The following is a 14,453-nucleotide window of genomic DNA, read 5'->3' on the forward strand; positions in this document are numbered from 1 at the left end:
ACAAAAATAAACTCAAAATGGATTAAAGATCTAAACGTAAGACCAGAAACTATAAAACTCCTAGAGGAGAACATAGGCAAAACACTCTCTGACATACATCACAGCAGGATCCTCTATGACCCACCTCCCAGAATATTGGAAATAAAAGCAAAAATAAACAAATGGGACCTAATTAACCTTAAAAGCTTCTGCACATCAAAGGAAACTATTAGCAAGGTGAAAAGACAGCCTTCAGAATGGGAGAAGATAATAGCAAATGAAGCAACTGACAAACAACTAATCTTGAGAATATACAAGCAACTCCTACAACTCAACTCCAGAAAAATAAATGACCCAATCAAAAAATGGGCCAAAGAACTAAATAGACATTTCTCCAAAGAAGACATACAGATGGCTAACAAACACATGAAACGATGCTCAACATCACTCATTATTAGAGAAATGCAAATCAAAACCACTATGAGGTACCATTTCACACCAGTCAGAATGGCTGCGATCCAAAAGTCTACAAGTAATAAATGCTGGAGAGGGTGTGGAGAAAAGGGAACCCTCTTACACTGTTGGTGGGAATGCAAACTAGTACAGCCACTATGGAGAACAGTGTGGAGATTCCTTAAAAAACTGGAAATAGACCTGCCTTATGATCCAGCAATCCCACTGCTGGGCATACACACTGAGGAAACCAGAAGGGAAAGAGACACGTGTACCCCAATGTTCATCGCAGCACTGTTTATAATAGCCAGGACATGGAAGCAACCTAGATGTCCATCAGCAGATGAATGGATAAGAAAGCTGTGGTACATATACACAATGGAGTATTACTCAGCCATTAAAAAGAATACATTTGAATCAGTTCTAATGAGGTGGATGAAACTGGAGCCTATTATACAGAGTGAAGTAAGCCAGAAAGAAAAACACCAATACAGTATACTAACGCATATATATGGAATTTAGAAAGATGGTAACAATAACCCTGTGTATGAGACAGCAAAAGAGACACTGATGTATAGAACAGTCTTATGGACTCTGTTGGAGAGGGAGAGGGTGGGAAGATTTGGGAGAATGGCATTGAAACATGTAAAATATCATGTATGAAACGAGTCGCCAGTCCAGGTTCGAAGCACTATACTGGATGCTTGGGGCTGGTGCACTGGGAAGACCCAGAGGGATGGAATGGGGAGGGAGGAGGGAGGAGGGTTCAGGATGGGGAACACATGTATACCTGTGGCGGATTCATTTTGATATTTGGCAAAACTAATACAGTTATGTAAAGTTTAAAAAAAAAAAAAAAGAATTGATTTCAGCAAGGCACTTGATAAAATCTCTCAAAGTCCTTGTACATAAGTTGGAGAAATGTGGGTTAGCTGATAGAATAGGAGGTGGGTTTTGTAGGTGGTTATACAACTATGTCCAGGATGTTTTTCTCCTGCAGTACTTTATTTTTACTTATAAAATCTCTGAGTTGGAGGGAACTTAGAAATAGATCATCTAGTCTAATTTGTGCCTAAGTCCTCACTATAAGATGGTCTCTTTTTCTCCCTTTGAAGAGAAAAGGGAGAAACTTAAAAAAAAATTTTTTTAATTTTCTAACTGGAAGTTTGTACTTCTTAATCACCCTCACCTAATTCCCCCGTCCATGCCCCCCTGCCCTCTGCTGCCCACCCCTGGCAACTCCCTATTTGTTCTTTGTTTCTGTGACTCAGTTTCTGTTTTGTTGTATTTGTTTGTTTTATTTTTTAGATTCTACATATAGGTGAAATCATGTAGTGCTTGTCTTTCTCTGTCTGACTTATGTCACTTAGCATAATACACTCTAGGTCCATCCATGTTGTTGCAAATGGCAAGGGCTTTTTTTTTTTTTTAAATGTCTGAATAATACTCCGTTGACACACATATCACCTCTTCTCTATCCATTCATCTGTTACACTTATGTTGCTTCCATATCTTGGCTATTGTAAATAATGCTGCAGTGACCATAGGGATACATATATTTTTGAATTAGAGTTTTCATTTTTTTCAGGTAAATGCATACTTTTTAAATTTTTTAATTCAGTAGTATAGAAAACTATATAGTGAAAAATATGCCTACTGCCTGGTCTAGTCCCCTGGTCTCCCTGTCATCCTCCCCAGAGACAAGATATTATTAATAGTTGCTTCTATATATGATCATGTTTTATTATACATATCTCTTTAACGTATTACAGTGATTTTAGTGTATGTGCTGTCTCCCTTAGTAAATTGTGAGCTCCTTTAGAGAAAGGACCATGCCTCATAATTTCCTGTTATCACCCCAAGTTACTCACACATTAAAGATTCTCAATAAATATTTGCTTGATTAAGTATTTAAAGCAAATTTGGACTAGGAGAAGATAGGCTCCTCTGGTAACATGCCACAGTTTTCTGTGTCCTTGGCCTAATCATTTACAACCATTTTTCCCCAGTGACTTGGATGAAGATGTAGAAAGCATGCTTGTCATATATGCAGATGAAGCAGAGCTGGAACAGAGAGCTAGTATAACATCAGATGACAGAATCAAGACTTCAGATGATCTCAACAGACTGCAATGTGCAACTGAAAAGAACAGGGATAATTATAAAGCCCTGTTGAAGGGGAAAAATACCCAACAGTTTAGTTACCCAAACATAGAATTAGGAGACCTGTCTTGATAGCATTTTGAAGATGATTTGGGAGGAAGGGGGATATATCTTAATTGCCTTTAAGTTCAGTTTAAGCCAGTAGAATATCAGGATTGTCACAGCCTTGGCTGAATTAGTCTGGATGAGGTAGCTTGTGGTTCTTGTGTTCTCTTTACTGGTCAGATTGCTTGTTGGAATATTGGATCTGTTTTGGGGTGCCACACATATGGAAGACTTAACAGATTGGGGTATATGTAGAGGTTAACTCGAAAGATAAAACATGGCTATAAGAATCAGACAGATCTAGACTGTGTCCTGGGTTGTTCTTCCTAGTTGTGATAGCTTGGCAAAGTCAATTCCTCTGAGTTTATTTTTGTACCTTTAAAATAGGACAGAATAATAATACCAGTCTCTGGAGGATCATTAAAAGGATTAGAGCTACCCTAGGCCCTCAAAAGGATCTGTATTCCAAGTCTTATTACAGATTGGCTTAATGACTAGATATAGTACCTGTTTTGAAGGTTACAAGTAATGCAGCTTGTTCCATGTTCAAAGAACTGACTTCTGGAAAAGGAGGTAAACGTATCCATACAGCCTGTAAATGCAGATTGAGCTAGAAATGGTGTGTAGCAGTAGAATGGGTTTCTCTAGGAGGAAGTGAATTCTCCTCAGTAATGGGACATAGTCAGGTTGAGACCGTATAATCACTTGTCAGGGATACTTTTAGAGGCATTTTTATGAATGGTAGGTTGGACTAGAAGGGTAGGTAAACTATGGCCAGCCAGAGCCAAATACAGTCAGACATCTGTTTTTGTAAATGAAGTTTTAAGATGGTGAAGAATCTGACTGCAGTGCCAGAGACCTGGGTTCGATTCTGAGTTGGGAAGATCCCCTGGAGAAGGACATGGCAACCCAGTCCAGTATTCTTGCCTGGAGAATCCCATGGACAGAGAAGCCTGATGGGAAGCCTATAGTCCCTAGGGTTCCAAAAGAGTCGGACATGACTGCAGTTACTTAGCACACACCACACCCCATTATAATGTTGTCTATGGCTGCCTTCCTACTATAGGAATGCTCATGCCCAGTTGAGTAGTTGTAACAGAGACCATATGGCCTTCCAAACCTAAACTACTTACTGCCTGGTCCTGTACAGAAAAAATTTGCTAACCTCTGGTTTAGGTAAATGCTTCCACAACCTAAATTATTTTGTGAACTGATAACCTTTCTAAATCTTCTATCATGGGAATTTCAAGTGTCAAGAGGGACAAAGGCAAGGTTTGGAGTGAGATGTTCATAATTCTTGTTAACTGCAAGGAATGAAGACTGAAAAACAGTTGGTTAATTAACTTCCAAAACCCTTTAAGAGAATGTGCTTTTGTAAACATACCTTTTGGTATGAGAAAAGAATTTGTATGCCACCTGGGCTAAAGCTGTCTATATTCACTAGAATTAGGAGGAGGTGGTGGTCCTAGTGTAGTGGAAAAGACTTGTTGTGTTAACTGTTCTGAGCTCTGCTTTTCTCACTGGTAAATGGAACCCTTTCCAGTGTTTTATAAAGATTGGAGCTAATGTGGGTACTCAGATGTAGCTGTCATTGCTATGTATCAAAAAGCATCTTATTGGAGCGTATATCACACCAGACAGAATTTTCATTGGGAAAGTATAAATCCTTCCCCTGAGTGCTGCAAGTTGGGGTAGTACACAGAAACTTTTCTTTGTGTGGAATAGATCTTTAGATCTAATGGCAAATAGAGGGAAAATAGATCTCATTGCAAATATGGTAATACCTTGCAGCTGGCAGTTTCAGTCCATGTTATGTAAGTAATATTCTCTATAGTAGAAAGGCAGAGGTTTCCTAGTCACCTCTCCCATTTGGAACAGAATTTAAAATTTTTCTACTTCCAATACATTTTATATTTACAGTCTACTGCCAGCTAACAGATGTTCTTCTTTTTTTGGTTCATTTCTTGTCTTTCTTTTTTTGTTGAAAGTGTTGACTCGGAGTCAAAGAGAGGCCTTGAACAGACGTGACAGTGTGACAACGGCTCAGACTTCCCTAGACATTGACAAGTAAGTAGGCGCATTGTGTTTACAGAGCTCTTGCTTAACAAACCATTGCTTAGACCAAATGAGAGACCAGTTCCTCTCTTACCCTGGGTTTCTGTGACCAGGCAATCAAATCATTGCTTTAACGCCTGAATTTCTTTTTAGTATTCTCAGTTTGTGTCAGTATTGGTGGCCTCTTGTGACCCTTTTTGTTATTCTGAAAGGACCCTGCCACCCACTCCACTTCCACATTGCTTTCTGTTTTCTTTGAATTTGCGTTTTGGTGTTTGGTGCTTTGGGGAAGCAGTGAGCTATTTTGCAATGTAATGGTGCAGAAGTTGAGTTGCAAGAAGTTGGGCAATATTGAAGACTTCCTTGGGTTGTGGGTTGCAGCTTGACTAAGAATGCACATTCGTTCCCAGTGGAGGCAGAGGCAAGGGGAGGTCAGGTATAAGTGCTACCTCCTAAAAGTAAAAATATCACCAAAAATACATTAGAACAGTTAGTAATTAAAAACATTTTTCTTTGAAACACAGATCCTGTCTTAGACTCTAAATTTCATAGCTGCCTTCCTTAATCCAATTGAGCAGAGCTGATCCACTTCCTTTTTTTAGAATCCTACCATCATGCAGATATTCTAGGACTGTATTCATCACAGTATTGCACTAATCTTTTTTCTTTGATTTTTGACATTTCTGTCTCCCTGGCTAGGCTGTGAGTTATAATATTTGAAGACAGATACTTGCCTTCATTCATGTTTATATCCCCAGCATCTAATAGAATGTGTGTGAGACAGCAATAACAGTAATACCTCTTTGTTGAGCTTTTAATATTATGTGCCGGCCACAGTGCTGAGTGCTTTATTTACTTATAACTATCACAGTTGTTGATATGGTAGTATTTTTTTTTTTTTAATAGATATAGAAACTGAAGGGAAATTATAGGTAACTGGTTAAGATTATGTGGCCAGAACTGGCAAAGTCTACCTGACTCAAAAACTTATGCTGCTTTTACAGTGCTGCTTCTCTCATGAAAGTAGGGTATTAATAATGCTTTTTACATTAATGGATAAACCTTGAAAAGTACACTAGTCTAACTTTTCTCATAAAGCAGAGTTTCACTTGTAGTCTCTCTGATGATTAATTACTTGAGAGACTTATTCCTCTTATTTTAAAGACCTCTCAGAGAAACTTTTCTTAAAGGCAGTCTAAATCTTTCTATAGTAACTGAGTAGCAACAGCAAGAAGTTTTGGAAGGTTTTCTTTAGCTTTGTAAAACTAAGATGATCTTATGAGTCAGGCAGACCTGGCTTCTGACAATTACTAGCTATAGGACATTGAGGAGACTAGTACCTTCCTAACCAGGCCAAGGAATTAATTGAGAAATTGTGTTTAAAGGACCATGCACCAGTTCTCACCACAGAGAAAATACTTCATGAATGTTCATTTTCTTCCTTTGTCTCCAGTGATTCCATTTTCACTGATGCCCAATAAACTTTACCTCAAGACATAATTTCCTCTCTTTACACAAAGTCGTTATAAAAAGATAAAAATAGCTATATATATGAAGTTATGCAAAAGCCTCTGGTAGAGCCACATGGTTTTAGTAACTTCCTAGCTCTAGAATTGAGGAAGGCAGCATATAGACAGACTTGATTTACTAATCAGACAAGTTCACCCTCCCTGGTAGAAATGTCATTTTTGATTTAATGCTCTTGGTGTTCCCTTTTCTGTCTAAATTTTTAACTTCCCTTTGAAAAAACTATTACACTTAATTTGAGAAGAGTTTGACAGAATATTTTATGTCTGGAGAGCAATCAGCATTGTTTGAGTTAGTTAGAAGAGCTTATTTCATCATCATCCTACTGCTGCAACAGCAGGATACAAAGAAACACCCAGGGAAAACCGCTAATCACTCAGTCCTTTGGATTGGCATTGGGTTCATTTTATTGATGATCCTGCTGAGAGCAGCGATTCTGCTTTGGTTGACATTTCTCCTCCATAGAATAACTTTAAGATGTAAAAACACAATTTGAGATGTATCTAGGAGCATAGAGGCAAAAGCAAATCTTTTTTTTTTTTTTAAACCACTTTTTCTCCATTTTTTTCTGATTGGCTAGGGATGAGAAGTGTTACCTCTGTAAATCCCTTGTTCCACTCAGAGAGTACCAGTGTCATGTAGAGTCCTGTCTCCAGCTTGCAAGAGGTGACCAAGGAGATGAGCCTGAAGAGAGTGAGAGAGTATGCACAGCTGTGGGGAGGAAGCGTCCACAGTGGCTGAGGAACCTAAAGGTATGTATGGAGTGTTTTAGGGAAGGTTACCTAGTTCTTCACATTTCTGTTTGGGGCTTTCTTTCTCCCCTTCCTCCCTCTTTCCTTTTCTTCTGTTTATCTTGAAACTAGATTTGTGCTTTTTAAAATTATTTTTTCTTTTAATTAAAAATAATATATATTCAAGTAGTATACACTTAATATAGAAAATACAGGAAGTTAAAAAAATATGAAGAATCAGGGGGAATTATCACCCGTAATTTACTCAAAGATGACATCTTTTAGTATTTTGGCCTATTTTTTTTCCAGTCTTTTTTTTCTATGCATTTTTAATTAATTGTATATGTACATACACAGTTATCATTGTAGCATAACAAACTTCCTAAGTATATTTTTAAACTGTTTCTGAAATTACTCTTAATGTTTGTATCACACAGTCAGTTAACCATTCTCATATTATTGGACATTCAGATTGTTTCCAGTTCTTTAGTATTATACGCTATGTTTAAAGCATTAATTAGTCTTTGTATTATTTCCTTAGAATAGATTTCCTGAAGTGGAGCTCTTAGGGCAATGAATCTAAACATTTTAAAATCTCTTGAAACGTATTGCCAAATGACTTTCCAGAAAGTATATTCTAGTCATACCCCCACTGCCAGGAACATATTCACGATCAACTCTGCTGAACACCTCATTGTACCTAGCCTTATTAGCAAGTCGTGGGATCTTGCCCTGGTCACTGGGAAGATGTGCTTTCTGGCCTTTGTGATTAGAAAACTGGAAGAACAAGTCTTGGCTTTGAAGTTAAACATAAAGCAGCAGCTCCATATTCTAGACTTACTGACATAGCAATCATTGCACACCAAGATGGAGAAGCCATAATATATCATGAAGGGAAAAAGGGACCCATTTATGAATGGGGTGATTTTTGAGGTTGTAATTTGGAATTGAGGCTTATGGGTATGTGTTTATACCACAGAGCTAGTTTTTTCTCTGGCATCACTGTCTCTAAAAGCTAACTTGAAACTTGTTATTTTCTGTTTTAAATCTCTCCAAATCTATCATAGGTCAAAGGTTACTATAGAATAAACCACAATCACAGAAAACTAATCAAACTCATCACATGGACCACAGCCGTGTCTAACTCAATGAAACTATGAGCCATGCCATGTAGGGCCACCCAAGATGGATGGGTCATGGGGGAGAGTTCTGAGAAAATGTGGTCCACTGGAGAGGGGAATGGCAAACCACTTCAGTATTCTTGCCATGAGAACCCCATGAACAGTATAAAAAGGCAAAAAGATATGACACTGAAATATGCACTCCCCAGGTTGGTAGGTACCCCATATGCTACTGGAGAAGAGTGGAGAAATAACTCCAGAAAGAGTGAAGAGATGGAGCCAAAGCGAAAACAACGCTCAGTCATGGATGTTACTGGTGATGGAAGTAAAGTCCAATTGTAAAGAGCAATCTCCTTGGAAGAAAAGCCATGATCGACTTAGACAGCATATTAAAAAGCAGAGACATTATTTTGCCAACAAAAGTCCATCTAGTCAAAGCTGTGGTTTTTCCAGTAGTCATGTATAGATGTGAGTTGGACTATAAAGAAAGCTGAGTGCCGAAGAATTGATACTTTTGAACTGTGATGTTGGAAAAGACTCTTGAGAGTCCCTTGACTGCAAGGAGATCAAGCCAGTCAATCCTAAAGGAAATCAGTCCTGAATATTCATTGGAAGGACTGATGCTGAAGCTGAAACTCCAATACTTTGGCTACCTGATGTGAAGAACTGACTCATTGGAAAAGACCCTGATGCTGGGAAAGATTGAAGGCAGGAGAAGGGGTTGACAGAGGATGAGATGGTTGGATGATATCACCAATTCAATGGACATGAGTTTGAGCAAGCTCCAGGAGTTGGTGATGGACAGGGAAGCCTGGCATGCTGCAGTCCATGGGGTCACAAAGAGTCGAACACAACTGAGTGACTGAACTAAACTGAACTGAGAATAATTTGCCTTGACTCTGGTATCCATTCCTGGATATATTCTTGGCATAAAGATGCATCTATTAATCATGTTTGCTTTTTTACTGTGTAAAAGTGATAAGTCGCTCAGTCATGTTGGACTCTTTAAGACAGCATGGACTGTAGCCTGCCAGGCTGTTCTGTCCATGAAATTCTCCAGGCAAGAATACTGGCGTGGGTTGCCATTTCCTTCTCCAGGGGATCTTCCTGACCCAGAGTTCGAACCCAGGTCTCCTGCATTGCAGGCAGATTCTTTACCACCTGAGCCAGTAGGGAAGCCCTTTTGTTTTTTTTTTTAATTGTGTATACCCTCCTTTATTAGAAAGCAAAAGACTTCCATTCAGCTGTGTCCCCACACCTCTTCTCTCCTGGAGATATCTATGATCTAGGCTAAGGAAGTTGTATTTTAGACTCTCTGTATAACCTTTTCATCTCTTTTTCTCTGACACAGGATAAAAGCCAAAATGAAGGCCGTCTCCTCCGTCTCTTGGAACAGTCTGAGTACAAGGCTGCAGGTGAGGCCCTCAGGACCAGTTTTGTGAGCTTCTGCCTATGGCCTTCCAGTAAACATAGCCACTACCAACTCTTTTACACAGTTTTTACTAGAGTTATGAGGGTGCACATTTGACCTAATCAGCTGGCCTTTGAGACTTGATCTAGATCATCTCTCCCTAAGGAAGATTAAATACTCTGTCTTATTTATCATGTGTTTTGTTTCAGCTTTTATAAAGCTTGAGCTTTCTACTGCCTGTTGAACTGGGGAAAAAACATTTCCAAATCATAGGACAATGGCACAAGCCCTAAACACCTTTTACATTGAAAACCAGACATTACTGTCTTCTCCTAATGTTTTGTGCATTATTCATGTTACCCTTAGCCTAGTGTCTCTCAACCTGTCCTCCTGAGAGTCTGTAGCATTGCATAGAGTTAGTAATACCAACTTCATAGATTGAAAGGATTATATCTAGTAAAGGTCCACGTATTTTCCCTGGTGTAAATAGGCTCTTGATAAATGTTAGCTGCTATTATTATTATTGTTCTTCTTGTTGATAGTTGCTTTTGTTAAAATTTACTAGACGTAGATGAAAGAGGAACTTTTGCTTAGGTCTGATGAGATTTGCTTGCCATCTAGTTCTAATAGTTCATTCCTACCAAGTGAATCTGTTGTGTCTTCTGATGACTAAAAAGGCTGCCTCTCTGAGCCCCATAGCCTACTGCCTTTAGGTCAGCAGATTATAGATCTGCAGGTAGCATATTTTCCTTGGCAACTTGTTCCTCAAGTCCAGATTTGAAGTAGGTTTGTTCAGTGGTTATTCATTCAAAAATGTTCACCTCTGTACTTCTGCAGCTAAGCCTATTGGATGCTAATGCTCACATTCCATTGGTCTGGGTATTGGAGATCTGAGCTACCTGGATAAACCTGATGAAGAACAGTGCCCAGAACATAGGAAGCACAGGAACAGTGAAAAGTATTATGATTGTAACACTGCTAAAAAAATTATTACTTTTTATCTCCTATCACAGATGCAGAGATAAAGACCAAGTTTTCAGAAACAGGAGCCTTCAGGTGAATTGGGGTGTGCATTGAAGTGTGGCTGTCAGCAGTTTTAGAAAAGTATAGGCCTGGTCCTGTATTCTGTGTATAATGTGGTATTCAAAGAGTTGAAGTAGAGAGCTGTGGAGCTGTGTGACCATTCTTGATATAACTCTGTGACCCTCATATGTCTAGGCTAAGAATTTGATGGCTACCTCCGTTCATTCATGGTGTTAATATATAAGCACAGAAAAAGCCGTCTTATTCTTTTTTGTCTGTCTATCCCCACCCAGCCCTCATCTTTTGACTTAGAAGTCAAACGATTTGGGAATTTGGGTCTGAATCCTCATTTCCTCACTGCCCAAATGTGTGGCTTTGGGTGTATGATTTTCCCAGTGTCCTCATCTGTGAAAGGGAAATGACAGTACTTATCTGATTGAAGTATTCCAAAGATTATGTGAGCTAGTAGTATATGTAAATACCCCTGAGACACATACTTATTGCTTATTAGTAGGTGTATCGTGAATTCTGATGTTTTTTTCTCCTCTTTAGGGTGTCTTCACCAGGGCTAGAAGAAGCAGGCTGCAGCAGAGAGATGCAGAGTTCCCTTACACATCTCGATTCAAATGAGTCTCCCATCAAGTCTTTTGTTTCTATTTCAGAAGCCACAGATTGCTTAGTGGACTTTAAAAAGCAGCTTACTGTCCGGCCACGTAGCCAGACACAAACCAAAGCAGGTAGAGGAAGAAGGAGGAAATCCTGAATTTCTAGGGTCCGAAGGTTGACAAAATCATTAGCAATAGAAGTCTGCCATGTTTATTAAGCCTTAGTGGCCTGCAGTTCATTGTTAAGGAAGTTTTGCCCCTACAGTTTCTACTACCAGCATCTACTCAACATTCTGGTTTTTATGTTTTCTATGAGCTATACAGACAACTGTGTGTGTAGTGTTTTGTTTTATAACAATCTGTTTGAATTCAAGTATAGTTAAAAAGAAAATTTAAATATATTTATCTATGTTTGTAATGAAGTCTTATTTCAATAAGATGGAGAGTTTCCTTTTTGTCTCTGTGTTGCAGGGCTTGGGGAGGGGTGTTTTAATTATGGAGCTAGTTCTCAGACTCATAAATTGCATGTTTTGGAATTCCATTACTGGTCTCTGACATACTGCCTATATTCACTGAATATGTAGTGTAAAGTTTTACTGTTTTGACCTTCTCGGACATCATTCTGGAAGATGCCAAGGGATTGAATGCTACTTCTGTTCTGCTGTCCTTACTGTTCAGTGACTTGTCACTTCATCTTGCTGCCTCACCCAGTTAAGAATTCTCAGCCAGAGCACAGGACCTTTGAAGGAATATGTCCAGTCATTCTTTCCAGGAATTTGTAAATGAACTCTCAAGTTATTAATTTCTATACAATTATTTTTTCTTCCTGGATTAACCAGTGGGGATGCTGTGCATATTCATCTGCTAAAGCTGAGATTGCTTCTATTGCCATCAGAGGTCATAGCAGCAACAGGAAGTAACTTCTATTTCAGTACATCAGTAGAGGAATGCATGTTCTCAACCTCGTTGCTCAGGATCTTCCAGTGAAGAACAGAGCTGTGGTCTGTCCTCAGTGCACAGGCTTTTAATGCACTCTTTCCTGCCTAGCTGCGTTTGCATATAAGCTCTTAAGAGTTAGAAGAAGGCAGGATGGCAGGCTCACTCTGTTTCTTCCATGCCATGGTGTTGGATGGCACTGACATTGGGGCCAGCGTCACATAATTGCTGTTATTTTTTGACATTTGCTATGGTTCAGGCAACGTGTGTGCCTTCGTTTAATCCTCACAGCAACATTATTAGGTAGGTATTATCCCCCCCAATTTTCGGATGAGGAAACAAAGGCTTACAGTAAAAAAACAAAAAATACTTTTTGTCCTTGGCAGTGAGACTGCAGTGCTCTGCCTCTTCAGTCCTAACAAAAATGCTAATATTGATTATTTTCCCGTTTTCCTTCTAATGAGAAGTAGTTTATCAGTTACGTCCCATCACTTTAACTTTCACTAGTTTTCTTTCTCAGTAAATGGCAGTTTATTGGAGGTAAAGTTCTATAAATGGGGTAGTTTGTTTATCTCTCTGCCTGGAGATAAGAATAGGGAAAGGGCTGATTCTGGAAAGGGAATTATTTAACTTATAGTTGAGCAGTCTCCCTAGAACATGGGTCAGTGGCAAATGGTTGGAGGAGGGTGTAGATCAGCAGGACTACTACTGATAGGCTTATTTGTTAACTAATGTGGAATCAGGAGAAAACAGCCATCTCCCTAGGCCCTCCCACCTCTATCTTTGGTAAAGGCTGCTTGCTCATTTGTCTTATTCTCCCAATACTGGTGGTCCTGTGTGAGGGACCTTAGTGAAGAGACAAAGTCAGTGGAAAGAGTATGACATCAACTTGAAACTTTGGCCACCTGATGCGAAGAACTGACTTATTTGAAAAGACCCTGATGCTGGGAAAGATAGAAGGTGGGAGGAGAAGGGGACAACAGAAGATGAGATGGGTGGATGCCATCACTGACTCAATGGACATGAGTTTGAGTAGACTCTGGGAGTTGGTGATAGACAGGGAAGCCTGGCATGGTGCAGTTCATGGGGTCACAAAGAGTCAAACACCACTGAGCAACTGAACTGAACTGAATCTGAACCTCTGCTTCTGATACAAGTTAACATCTATGAGACCTAGTTTCCTTTTCTATAAATTGGGGGAAAGCTTACAGGGTTCTAAAGAGTAAGATAATGTATATAATATAAAAGCACAGTATCTATCTCATAGAAGGTGAGTGAATGGCAGTAGTTGTTATTTCAATGTGATGCTAGTTTTGTATGTCTTAAGTAGTGTCATGGTGAGAGGTGGAAAAGCCAAAGAGGTGATGTGCAGATGTGAGAGGATACAGTTTGATGACCTTAGTTCCATCAAGTACCAGCCTTCCACAGCAAACTCAGGTGTCTAGAGCTTGCCTCAGGCCATCAGATTTTGGGGTTTTGTTTCTTGTTTTTCTTTTACTTCTTAAAGATGGGAAGCAGCTGTTCTGCTAGTGTTGCCAACTCAAGGAGCTGGGAAACTCCATGAACTTCACAAGGCATTGTGATGAATGGGGAAGGAGAAGGTAACTTTTCTATTAGGCACGGTGGTTGTGTTATTCCACTTCATCCTTATAACAGCCCTCTAGCCGAGGCTGTGCCTTGCCCATTTCCCCTGGGCACTCATTGTTCTACTGCATACCCACAGGGTCCTATTGCAAGGACCTGCAACTCTCTGCCTTAGCACTTCTCTAGGCTAGTGTGCGGCAGAGCTGGGAGTGCCAGGAAGTGAGGGCCTCTGAGGCAGCCCTCAACCAGTGAAAATGGAATTTGGAGGATAAATTCCCCAGCTTCCTCACCTCACTTAGGTTCATTCTACATGTCTCCCAGAGTTCCCTCAGGGCTTGAACCTCAGGAGCTCTCAGCTCAGCAGTAGCTTAATTATGTATGCTCTGTTGACTTCCTTCCCTTCCTATCTCATTTCCAGCTCCCCTGTCAGTGCTTCCTGGATCAGGGCTGGGACTAAGGTGAGGGACCCGCACTCTTTAGTTCATGTAAAAGAAGAGTTGACACTAGTATGAACTTGAAAGGGTTTCTCCACATTTTGTAGCTAGGCACTTCACATGCATTGTGCTAATCCTAACCCTGGCCTGGATTGCTTCCCAATTAAACTACACTCAAATTAGGTCCACTTCTGGAGGAACGTGTCCTAAGGCATTATTAGTCTTTATGCTTTATACATAGAAAACAGGCTCAGCGAAGTGCAAAAACTCACTTTGTCATACAACTGGTAAATGAGATGGGATTCAAACCCAGGTCTGTCTGACACCAGTGCTGATTCTCTCTACTATTCCGTATTACTTCCTAACCCCACTTGAGTCACAAAATC

General features: G+C 39.7%; 1 protein-coding gene across 9 annotated transcripts in view; it reads left to right on the forward strand.

The window, feature by feature from the left end:
* Positions 1–11,552, forward strand: part of UIMC1 (ubiquitin interaction motif containing 1) — a 139,130-nt gene extending 127,578 nt beyond the window's left edge. For 8 of the 9 annotated variants that reach the window (XM_006076325.3, XM_025292967.2, XM_025292964.2 and 5 more), the window contains 5 exons: positions 4,629–4,707; positions 6,803–6,974; positions 9,426–9,489; positions 10,499–10,541; positions 11,061–11,552. In XM_006076325.3, the coding sequence (XP_006076387.2) occupies positions 4,629–4,707; positions 6,803–6,974; positions 9,426–9,489; positions 10,499–10,541; positions 11,061–11,271 (569 nt within the window). In that variant the 3' untranslated portion in view covers positions 11,272–11,552. The remainder of the gene's footprint in view (positions 1–4,628; positions 4,708–6,802; positions 6,975–9,425; positions 9,490–10,498; positions 10,542–11,060) is intronic. The other variant, XM_006076329.3, reaches the window with a different exon arrangement.
* The last annotated feature ends 2,901 nt before the right edge of the window (positions 11,553–14,453 follow it).

This window comes from Bubalus bubalis, chromosome 9 (assembly GCF_019923935.1).
Source record: "Bubalus bubalis isolate 160015118507 breed Murrah chromosome 9, NDDB_SH_1, whole genome shotgun sequence".
Lineage (NCBI taxonomy): Eukaryota > Metazoa > Chordata > Mammalia > Artiodactyla > Bovidae > Bubalus > Bubalus bubalis.